The following is a 12,228-nucleotide window of genomic DNA, read 5'->3' as shown; positions in this document are numbered from 1 at the left end:
CTCATAACTGCTAAACTGCTGTTGGGGTTGTCGATATCCAATATGAGACAGCATTTGTTACTTTCAGAGGCTAATGTTTCTAGAATAAAATCCAAAATTTTTCCTCTTTCCCTGTTCAAGTAGAAAGGGGGAATTCAAATGAACAAAACTCTGAGAGCAATTATTTTTCAGGACATTTGGAAAATGGAGTGTGTAAGGGAAATTCAATACTGAACTTTAAAATTCTGTTTTTTTCCAGGAAACTCAACCATCCCAAGCTGGTGAAATTCTATGGAGTATGCTCAAAGAGATACCCTATATACATAGTGACTGAATATATATCCAATGGCTGCTTGCTTAATTATCTGAAGAGTCATGGAAAAGAACTTGAACCCAACCAGCTCTTAGAAATGTGCTATGATGTCTGTGAAGGCATGGCCTTCTTGGAGAGCCACCAGTTCATACATCGGGACTTGGTAAGCAAAGCCACCGGAAACTCAGGGGAAGAGAACAATCCGCGGTTCCGGCCCCCAGCAATGGGGCCATTGGGAGGAACAGCAGGGAGGCCACCTCTGCTTTTACTTTGCTCACTTGTGACTTGCTTAAGCACATGACACTTTTTTGATAAGTCACAATTTCAAAATAAAATATTTGAAGAAAGAGTCAAAGAAGCCATCAAGATCTATGTAGGTGTGTTGTGGTTTGACGGAAAAGAGATGGAAAGGGAAGACATTGGTCAATTGAGAGAGTTTCACAGAACCATTAAACCCAAGTTGACCTTTACTCCGGGAAGGGCTTGGTGCTAAAGCACTCATTTAATACAATAACTAAAAAATACAAAAACAAAAACCACAAAGATATGAAACTTGTGTCTTTGGGTCAGAATGGGAGTGGGAAGTGTTCTGCTTGGTATGCACTGATATTCATCATTAGAGATTTTCTTGTGAATAGCAAACACGCTATACACACTAGGCAAGTGCATTGAGTCTTGAGTGCAGCATTTATACCATGAGAGCATATGTTACTGCACTATATCCTAGTGGTGGTGAAGGAGAACTTAGAACTATTTTTTTTTCTTCTCACTAAGGAGCTTAGGTTTTGTGTTTAATGTGCAACAGCTGTTGTGTTTGACATGGATGGATGCCTCGGTGAAAATATTTACAGGAGCTCAATTTTATTTTGTAAAATTGAATGTTACAGAGGGATAAAAAGACAACTTTCCAACATTTCGGGTTTTGACAATCTTAAATTTGCTGAGAATTCTTCCAAAAAGAAGAAAAATTTCAGATTTTTTTTTTTACAGAGACAGAGAGAGAGTCAAAGAGGGACAGATAGGGACAGACAGACAGGAATGGAGAGAAATGAGAAGCATCAATCATCAGTTTTTCATTGTGACACCTTAGTTGTTCATTGATTGCTTTCTCATGGATGCATTGGCCATGGGCCTCAGCAGACCCAGTAATCCCTTGCTCGAGCCAGCGACCTTGGTTCCAAGCTGGTGAGCTTTGCTCAAACCAAATGAGCCCACGCTCAAGCTGGCAACCTTGAGGTCTCGAACCTGGGTTCTCCGCATCCAATGCCTGTGCCACCGCCTGGTCAGGCAAATTTCAGATTTTGATGTCAGAAGATTCGTGGTCACTTTTACTACTTGGTAATTCTTTTTTTCTCCAAAGGCTGCTCGGAACTGCTTGGTAGACAGTGATCTCTCTGTGAAAGTGTCTGACTTTGGAATGACAAGGTAAGTCAGTTCCAAAGGAGCAACCAATCAACCAATAAAATGGGGATTTCCATTCACATTTAAATGCCATCATAATTGGCCTTGGCCGGTTGGCTCAGTGGTAGAGCGTCGGCCTGGCGTGCAGGAGTCCCGGGTTTGATTCCCGGCCAGGGCACACAAGAGAAGCACCCATCTGCTTCTCCACTCCCCCTCCTTCCTCTCTGTCTCTCTCTTCCCCTCCCGCAGCCGAGGCTCCAGTGGAGCAAAAGGATGGCTCCGGCGCTGGGGATGGCTCCTTGGCCACTGCCCCAGGCGCTAGAGTGGCTCTAGTCGTGACAGAGCGACGCCCCGGATGGGCGGAGCATCGCTCCCTGGTGGGCGTGCCGGGTGGATCCCGGTCGGGCGCATGCGGGAGTCTGTCTGACTGCCTCCCCGTTTCCAGCTTCGGAAAAGTAAAAAAATAAATAAATAAATAAATAAATAAATAAATAAATAAATAAATAAATAAATAAAATAAATGCCATCATAATTGAAGGCCCTGTGGGGACACTGAATGTGCTCTGAGTTGGGGCTTAGAAACCTAGATCCTCTTCCCCAAACTACTTCTAACTACCTATGAGATAGGTTTCATACATTTCTTCACTTGTAAGATGAAATTGTACTTTGGAAATGATCAAAAGTCCATTTAAGTTCTTGCAACACCCTGATAAATATTTTCTAAACTTACAAATAAATTTCACAAAAGATCCTAAACATTTAAATAGAATGTGTTACAGGCAGATGATTTGGATAAATAATAGATGTGTGTGTTTCTAAGACAGATAGATAGATAGATAATAGATAGATAGATAGATAGATAGAGTCAATCAAGGCTTCCTTAGTCCTGTCTGGGTTTTTTCTTAATATATGTTCAAATGTGTAAAGCATTAACACTAGGAAAAATTCTGGTGTCAAGCCACTAAGTTTAAATTTTCTTTATCACCAAGTAAGGCATGAAAGTAGACTCTGAGATTCTTTTGATGGGTGTTCTATCGCCACTGCATTATTTGGAGAATTGTTTTATGATAGCAGTTTAAAAGAGTCTTCTATTCCCTAATCCTGAATTCTCATACTATTTAAGCCTCAAAGCCAATTTTCATTATTTTACATAGAAAATGATGGCATACAGGCTGCCTTTTCCATTCAACAAACATCAAATTCCTACCAGATTCCTTGGCTTGTAGGACATACTAATATGATTGCGATAATCCCTACCCTCAAAATTCCCACAGTTGGTCTAAAGGGCCCATAGCTATCCCTGACTTTGAAACAAAATACAGTGACAAAATTGTGCTGTCTCAGCATAAACTCACATAACTCTGAGGAGGAATAATGCAGTTTCAAAGAGATCTGAAGAGTTGACCCAGGCCAGCTCTGTATTTAGCAAACATAGCCCTAAAACACAATAAGAGGATCTGTTTCTTTAATCTTCTCTAAAATTTAGTATTAGGAAGTGTGCCTCTTCTGGGACTGCTCTATATTGCAAGTTATTTCTTTAGCTATGTGCTACCTGCCATTACACCAACCACCACACACCGAGTCTCCTGCACTGACATTCCATATGTGTAGTTCTCCCAAGTTCAAGAGGAAAAGCTGCTCTCTCCTCCTTAGGGCAGGGAGAAGCTCTCAGAACAGGGCTTGTTTCCCAACTTGTTCTTAAAGTAGGAATATTGGCTGTTATGCCAGTATGCAGGGAATATACCTCAAATTCTTTATTGCTGAGGAAAAGGGGAACACAAGATTTTTCTCTGAACTAGAGAGTGTGGGGGCCATGCACGAGGTCCTTTAGGTCACAAAAGTCCGTGTGACATGATTCAGAAGCCTGTTACTTCACATGGCCCCGATGATTTGAAGGAAGGGTAAAGCTGTGAGCATACTCTGGTAAGAGGGCGGTGCTAGTGTAGTTTCTGGGTGTCTTGTGGTGTCTGAGGAGCTGAAGAGGCCCAGGGAGGAAAGTATGGAAGGTGCTTTTATGTGGGATCTTATGGAGGTGTTATTTATTGTCATCATTATTAATATCTCAGAGAATGACTTGCCAATCCAGTTTATTCTGATGTTTTAAATTATGGCAAATATCTCTGATATATTTTGGTGTGTAAAGTTTTTCTTTTCCTTTTTTTTCCTCCTTTTCAAAGTGAGAGGAGAGGAGATAGACAAACTCCTACATCAGCCCTGACCGGGATCCACCTGGCAACCCCCACCTGGGGCCAATGCTCTGGCCATCTGGGGTCATGCTCACAACTGAGTTATTTTAGTGCCTGAGGTGGAGGCTTCATGCATCCTCAGCACCCGGAGCCAATGCACTTGAACCAACCGAGCCATGGCTGCTGGAGGGGAAGAGAGAGAAAGAAAGAGAGAGAAGGGGGAGGGGAAGACAAGAAGATGGTCACTTCTCCTGTGTGCTCTGACTGGGAATCGAACCCAGGACATCCACATGCCAGGCCAATACCCTGCCACTGAGCCTACCAGCCAGGGTCAAGTTTTTCTATAAATTATATCCAAAAATTTCAGTTTCCTTAATTTTCATTTTATTATTATTTATGAGTCATTATTTATTTGTTTTTGTGGGTAAATATATGGAGTTCCCCTCTATTAATTATTTAAATAGTATCTGCTTATTGTGAGAAATATAGCAATGGTGTATCAAGTCAAAAGTATAATTTGTCCCCACCCTTCACCCCACTTTCAGTACTAGGGTTAATTACTGCTAGCACATCTGGTAGATGTCTTTCCATATCTGATTTTTAGATATATCCAACTGTATACACAGGTAAGTACATTAATTATTTCCACAAAAGTGGAATCACATTATAGATACCTGTTTTGCACATAACCAAATACCATGGGCCTCCTTTTATTTTGGTAAATATAAGGCTATCTCACTTTTTTAATGGCTGCATATTATTCTATTATATTAATGCACCACATATATTTATCATTCCTCAACATGTGGACATTAAGATTGTTTCTATTTTTATCATTATTATAAATAAGAATGTAGTGAATATCTTTGGGCACATATATTTTGGTCTTGATAGCTCCGTAGGATATTGTTGTTGATCACTGTTTATAACAGCAAAAGACTAGAAGCCATTTACATGGTTAAGCAAATTAAGTTAATCCATAAGAGGGCATTCAGCCATTAAACATGATGCTGCAGAAGAAAATTTAACCATATGGGGAAAATGTTCTTGACATACTGTTAAAGGAAAAATAAAAGCAAATTTCAATATGACAGAAATCCAATTTTGTTCAAATTACATATAGAAAAAGAGGATTGGAAAGTATAAGAAAAATGTGTCTTGAGTGATAGAATTACAAGTTATCTTTGGAATGGGATTCGGACTGATTTTATGTATACATTTCTGTGTTTTTCTATATTTACCAAAAAATTTGCATTCAGATTTTGGCATATTCAAAGTTAAATATCATTTTTAAAGCTTACAGTCGTAAGCAGCCTCTAGCTGAGTGTACACAGTGAAAGGAAGCCAAAGATCTGGAACACCCAGGCATGCAGCTGAGACGGGCTGTCTCAGTGTCCTTCAGCAGCCTGCACCACCCACCACAACACGCTAGTGGCCTATAGAGGCCTTCCCATTCTCACAACCAAGCAGCTTAAGGTGTCTGTTCATGTTTGCCCCCACAGGTACGTTCTGGATGACCAGTATGTCAGTTCAGTAGGAACAAAGTTTCCGGTCAAGTGGTCAGCCCCAGAAGTGTTTCACTACTTCAAATACAGCAGCAAGTCAGACGTGTGGGCATTCGGTAAGAATGGGGCCACACGGGCCCCAGCACCATTTCACAAGCTGGCTTCCCCAACAGGAAACCACAAGGGCACTTACAAAATTACCTGTGGACAAGCAAGAGATAGAAGAAGATCTTTCCTTGAGTTGGTGTTAGGATGTCTGCCACATATTCTGCAATTTGCATCCTCCTACCACCTTCTCATAAAAGCTCTTCTACGGAAGATTCCAAGCAATTTTTAAAAAGGAGGCATTAAAAACTAAAACTGAGTTTGCATGACATCCAAAACATTAAAGGTTTAACAATTGAATCGACTTTTGGCATGACAACAGCCGTGATAATAATTCCCATCTGAGTTGACCAATTTGCAGGGCATGCCTGATATAAAAACCAAATATGGCTCAGGGTGTCTTTGGCCCATACCAATTTCAACTAGTGTGCTAATTAAAATTCATAATTTAGATCAGGAATGAGCAAGCCGTAACCCGGGACCGAATCCAGTGGCCTGTTTCTGTAACTAAAGTTTGATTGGCAGCCGGCCATATTCATTTGCTGCAGTATTGTCTCTGGCTGATTTTGTGCAGCACCAGCAGAGCAGAGTAGTTGCCATAGATACTACATGACCCCAAAAAACCTACAATACTTACTGTGCAACCCTTTACAGAAAAAGTTTGCTGACTTCTATTTTATTAAAAGATATGGACTGAAATTTAGTAAAGATAATTAGAAAACAGAAATAACTCTTAAATTCTGATTTTGTAGATTTGCTGATATTTTTCTACATTGTGAGAAATATCAGGCCTGCTTACAATCACTGTCAGATGGATCCAGGATTAATAATCCAAATTATTATCAAGCTATAGAATGTATTAAATTTAAATGAATCTATTAAATTCATTTTTTTCTTTGTCTTTAAGTATAATTTGTTTTTCTACATGACATCTATAAGACTTCCTTTAAAAAGCAAAATTTAATTAGGAATTTATTTTTCTATACAACATAATTATTAAAAAATTATCCCTTTTATAAAAGTGGTATTATTCATTGTAAAACATCACCCAGTGTATACAGAAAAGGGAAATTCACAAAGATAGCATTTTGGTAAATACTTGATGTCATTTTGTGCTGATTAACTTGTTAAAATCAATTTCAATCTTCTTGTTTCAGTTGATATGCCTTATGAAATATATTTTAAAAATCAGTATGCTTACTCAACAGTTCCATCTTGCTTTTGACCAAAAATTGCATTAGCAAGCTTGATACTCATCTTTGCACCACAACTTGGCTCCCAACATTTTCTGGCTGTTTCCAAAAACTAAATCCATTCTTAAATAATTTGTCCCCAATAAATAAATATATTCAAAATGAACCAGGCCTTCTAAAAGTAATTCTCATAAAGGAGCTCCACAGATACTTTAAGCAATAAGATTATTCTTGAGATAAGTGGACATCCTTCCAAAAAAGAGTGTTGTGAAGGGAACAATATGCTTTTAGATGGTTGTTTTAGAATACTTTTTAATACAGCCACAACAACTTGTAATATTATTTTAGTGTAAGCATTTTACATAAAATCTGTAGCCCTAAAAGCGAGAGTAGTTTTTGAAGGTAAGTACTTCTGTTATGATTCTAGAATAATTTCCTTCCTTCTTACATATTTATGGTTTTCCAAGATTTTGAGGCTGGCTGACTGTTGAAATTCTCTGGCTTGGCAATGAGTATGATGGTAAATGACCATCATTCAGAGAGCAGTTAAAATATACTGTGCTCTTTTAAGTGCTCTGAGTGTTTTATTCTGTTTAGTCCTCGTGGTAACTATGTGATATGCAAATATCTGCATATTATAGACAAAGACCCTGGCAGAAAAGGGTAAGAAACGTGTCCAGCCTGTAGGGGCAGAACTGGGCCTCAAAGGCCACACCTGCCTGACTCCAAGTGCCAGCCTCTTGATCACCATGACCAGAACTCAGTTTCTTAACCTGAAGTCCACGACACCCTGAATGGGGGACTGTGGACATACAAAAACCAAACACAAAAATGCTGTGCATTCATTTTCCCAAGAGAGAGCCAGTGGCTTTTATCAGATTCTCCAAAGGATACGTGACCCACAAAATATTATGAACCACTGTGGCAATAAGAAATGGGCAATGCTGTCACGGATTTTATCTTTAAATTTCCACTGAAAGGTAATTTATCGTGTGATGAAATTGTTGCATACAACTGCCAAGGCAGAGAGAAAGGAAGGGTGATGACTTCAATCAATCACTCCGAAGGGCTGGAGCCAGATAGTCTGTGGCTTTACTGAGGCCCCAGCTGCTTCAGGGAAGCAGCTCAAGAATCTTGGCCCCAAATAGCTCTCTCTGCAGCTGCCCTTGCCGTTTACCAGCAAGAATGGGTGTTTGGATCTCTCAGAAGTGATGGTACAGATCCACCCTCCATAGCCTTTCTTTTTCTTTATTTTCTTTTTTTGTATTTTTACTAAGTGACAATCAGGGGTGAGGCAGACAGACAGACTCCCGCATGCCCCAACCGGGATCCATCGGGCAAGCCCACTAGAGGGCGATGCTCCGCCCATCTGGGGCGTTGCTCTGTTGTACCTGGAGCCAGTCTAGTGCCTGAGGCAGAGACCATGGAACCATTCTCAGCACACGGGTCAACTTTGCTCCAATGGAGTCCTGGCTATGGGAGGGGAAGAGAAAGATAGAGAGAGAGGAGATGGGGAAGGGGGAGCAGATGGGCACTTCTCCTGTGTGACCTGGCCGGGAGTCAAACCTGGGACTTTCACATGCCAGGCCGATGCTCTACCACTGAGCAAACCGGCCAGGGCCTCATAGCCTTTTTTTTTTTTTTTTTTTTTTTTGCTAGTACTCATTTCCCAAGGCTCCCTTGCTCTGAACCATAGCTGTGCAGACCTGGCATGTGAAGCTATTTCAACAAACTCTGTACCTTCTGATGTTGGCTCTCTTTCCTTGTTGTCTGCCGGCCACTCCTTGGTGCGGTGCAGGGATCCTGATGTGGGAAGTGTTCAGCCTGGGGAAGCAGCCCTACGACTTGTACGACAACTCCCAGGTGGTTGTGAAGGTCTCCCAGGGCCACAGGCTTTACCGGCCCAAACTGGCGTCAGACACCATCTACCAGATCATGTACAGCTGTTGGCATGAGGCAAGTGCACCGCCAGGGGAGGTGGATGCTGTGTGAACACTAGGCAAAGCATTGTTGAGGGGAGACACCGGCTACAGATCAGGTGGACATGACCCTAGCCCTCTGCCCTCAAGTGTTTGTAATTGGAAACAAGCAATGCTAGTGCCAACAACTTAACAAACAACTTATGTCTGACGCTGTTCTACAAACTTCATAAATGTTAGCTTATTTATTCATCAGGAAACTCACTATGAGGTAGGTATTGTCATGGCTAAAACTAACAAAAGAGGAAACAGACCTTCAGAAATTAAGTGACTTGGCCAAAGTCACACCGCTATTGAGAGGCTTGCTGACTAGACTTGGGAGTCCCTGTTCTTAACCACACTATGAGATCTCTCCTCAAGTAGAAAGCGTAGAACAGAGAACTTATAATGATGTGTAGAGAACATATAAAGTGCCCTTTCCCTCCTCTCTCCTCACGCTCCCCAAATTCTGAGTCAAAGCACTCCATGCAGGTGAGGAATAAGAGTCTCTTTTGGGATAGACACAAAGCTGAAGTTGTAGAATTTGATTTGCCCTCGCTGAACTCAGTCTTTACACACACACACACATGAACTGAAAACACCAAGCAGTTGATAATTATGTATATTACACATGCACAATATAAACACAGACAAGTACAGGACTTACTGCTGTCACCTGTCAGATGGAGAAGAGGAGCAAACAAGGGGTTTTGAGTCAAAGTCGGACCTCCTTGGCCCAGCCCACTCTAGCTCCAGGGACTAGGACTGCACCATCTGATGGACAGGGGCCCTGAACAGGAAGGACCTGCCTTCTTCCCACAGCTGCTCTGCGCAACTGTGTGGATTGTGGCAGAATCAGCTGAGAGGGATTTGCAGAGATCATCCCCAGCTGAAGGTTTTGCATATAGTAACATGTTGATATGTTTTAGTCCCCTCTCTGTCTACATTTCATTTTGCAACTTTTGGACACACATTCACACCTGTCATTAGATTCCAAGTTATCTTTCCTGTATTTCGGTGCACAAAAATAAGCATGTAAGTATATCTGTGTGTGTTTGTTTCCATTTTTTTCTTACCAAAAAAGTAGTATGCAAATTTCTCTCCCCCTGTGTTATCCCTCTAGCAAAGTATCTATTTTCCCACACTCACCAACAGACCATTGTAAGCTTCTGAATTTCTGCCCATGTGATAGATGAGAAATGGCATTTAGCGCAGCTTCCCTGTGTCCCTCTTTCATTAGGAATGACACATTTTTAAGGGCACTTGTATATCTTTCTGAGAATTATGTGTCTTGTCTTTTTTCTTTTTTCTATCAGGTTTTCATTTCCCACAGCTCAATTTTAAAAATCCCTTGATAAAGTAATTGTTTTTAGTTTATATTTTAACTTCAGGAATGTGACGTCTTTCTATTGATTTGTCCTAAAGAACAAGCAATGTTTCTTTAAGTGTTCAAGTCTAGTTTGTATTTTTCAGCAGTGTTTTAAAGTTTTCCTTATTTCGGGGGTATATTTTTGTTAGTATCTTATTTTTGTGTTGTTACTGTAAATGAGGTTTTCTCTTTCATTACATCTTATAATTGGTTAATATATATCATATATATATATATAATGAAGGCTATTGATTTTGTGTGTTAATTGTATATACCACTTTCCTGGTGAATTCCTTTATTATTTGGGTTTATCATTGATTCTCTTGGTCTTTCCAGGTATATAATCATATCTTATGCAAATGAACAATACCTTTACTTTTTCCTTTTAATTCTTAGGGCTGTAATTGTTTTCCATTTAGTAAAAATGTCTGTAGTGTTCCCACATTTTAAAAGTTGCTAGCTTTAGGACTCAGGTTCAAGTATTTTATATATTTTATTTTTAATCCCCACCTTCATAAACTAAACTAATGGATTTTTTCTTTTATTTAGCTTCCAGAAAAGCGTCCCACATTTCAGCAACTCCTATCCTCCATTGAACCACTTCAGGAAAAAGACAAGCCTTGAAGAAGAAACTAGGAGTTCTGATGAGAATGGATATAAATGTTAGCCAACATCCTTATTCTTTTTAAGGAAAGTAGCAAGGCACAGATAATACAATTTAGCTAATTCTTCTTAATGGGATTCTGTGTGCTGTTTGTGTGTTATTTTATCTAGAAATGAACAATGTAGGAAACAAAAGATTTCCTTGAAACTTAGGTCAAATTGGTAATTTTGTTTATGCTGCTCTTGGTACTATAATTCCAAGCCAATAACAGAAGCACATTTTCTGATTGCAAGATAGAGAGAACATGTACCATGTGGAAAGGTTGAAAAGAACTGAAAAATTATTTGGTGGGTATTTGTTGTTTTCTTTATATCGTCACTCTCATAATAATTAAATATGCTATCAATAAGTACAGATGTGGTCATTTGCTTTCATGTTTCAATATTCTCAATCTTTAGCATGTATGAGAATCAAATGGAGAGTTTATTAAAACACAGATTCCTAGGAACTAACCCAGAGATTCTGGTAGAGGAGATCTGAGTGCAGACTGAGAATCTGTATTTTTAACAAGTGCCCAGATGTTCCTGTGTGGTCAACTGGGAACTACCCTGTGGGACTGCATTACATGGGGCATCATTAGGTAGTCCATAATTCAATCTAGATAACACAATTCTCATCTGATATTCAGATAAGAACAATGACTCTTTATGCCACCATGTACACAAATAGAAAACTAAAGTTGAATAATATTATTCCATAATATATATGTTTCACATAGAGCAAATTTTAAAAGATGTTAAGGTACAACTTAGTGCTTTTTTCCTTATCCTTAACCACTGGCAATCTCAACTCAAGTGTAATCATGATCCTATATCTGGCATTGGTTATTTTGTCACTTTCTAGGCATTTTAAACCCTTGAGTTTGGGGCACTGGGGCTTCTGGCCAGTTTGATAACTGATGTTTCTATTTCAATGTTCTATCTCTTGACACAAAAGTGCAGAAGTATGCTTTTAGTTCTCATGGCTATTACTAAAACATACTTTAGCTTTTAAACTCTTCTTGAGAATGCCCTCCTTCACAGCCTGCTGCTGAACCCATTGGTTTTCATCTCTTTCAGAGTCCTTAATTATTATTTCTATAATGTCAAAAAGAGAAAGAGAGAGGTTATGTGGAGGGCACTATGACAATGAAAAGACACCCTAATTAAGCCCTGTTACTACTTTCCAGCTGTAAGTTAACAATTTCCCTGAAGAGACATTCTTACCCTTTCTCACTCCACTCACCTCCTCACCCACTCCCAGCTATTTTGAATGATCCCTCTTAGTTGTTTCTTGACATTTAAATAACGATTCCTTTCTTTTCAGCACAATTGACATACGATAATAGTCTTCTTTTTTTCACAGAGGTACACAAATCTCAATTTAAAATAAAATGGAACTTTAAAAATAACCATTAGGACATTTATATATGCAGGGATCATTTATTTAGCAAGCACTATGTGCCAGGATCTTTCCTACCAGAGGGAAAAGAAGGAACACATAGCACAGCCCCTCCTCCACAGTGGGTCACAGTCGGGGGAGCGCCAGCCTTTGCGGTGCTCCCTGACGCTGTTCA

General features: G+C 39.8%; 1 protein-coding gene across 3 annotated transcripts in view; it reads left to right on the top strand.

Annotated features, from left to right (window-relative positions):
- Positions 1-11,012, top strand: part of BMX (BMX non-receptor tyrosine kinase) — a 55,968-nt gene extending 44,956 nt beyond the window's left edge. For 2 of the 3 annotated variants that reach the window (XM_066248965.1, XM_066248966.1), the window contains exons 15-19: positions 239-455; positions 1,653-1,717; positions 5,382-5,500; positions 8,481-8,638; positions 10,559-11,012. In XM_066248965.1, coding sequence (XP_066105062.1) covers positions 239-455; positions 1,653-1,717; positions 5,382-5,500; positions 8,481-8,638; positions 10,559-10,633 — 634 coding nt within the window. In that variant the 3' untranslated portion in view covers positions 10,634-11,012. The remainder of the gene's footprint in view (positions 1-238; positions 456-1,652; positions 1,718-5,381; positions 5,501-8,480; positions 8,639-10,558) is intronic. The other variant, XM_066248967.1, reaches the window with a different exon arrangement.
- The last annotated feature ends 1,216 nt before the right edge of the window (positions 11,013-12,228 follow it).

The sequence above is a fragment of the Saccopteryx bilineata genome, chromosome X, assembly GCF_036850765.1.
Source record: "Saccopteryx bilineata isolate mSacBil1 chromosome X, mSacBil1_pri_phased_curated, whole genome shotgun sequence".
Taxonomy (NCBI): domain Eukaryota; kingdom Metazoa; phylum Chordata; class Mammalia; order Chiroptera; family Emballonuridae; genus Saccopteryx; species Saccopteryx bilineata.
This window is presented reverse-complemented; position numbering and strand designations above follow the sequence as displayed.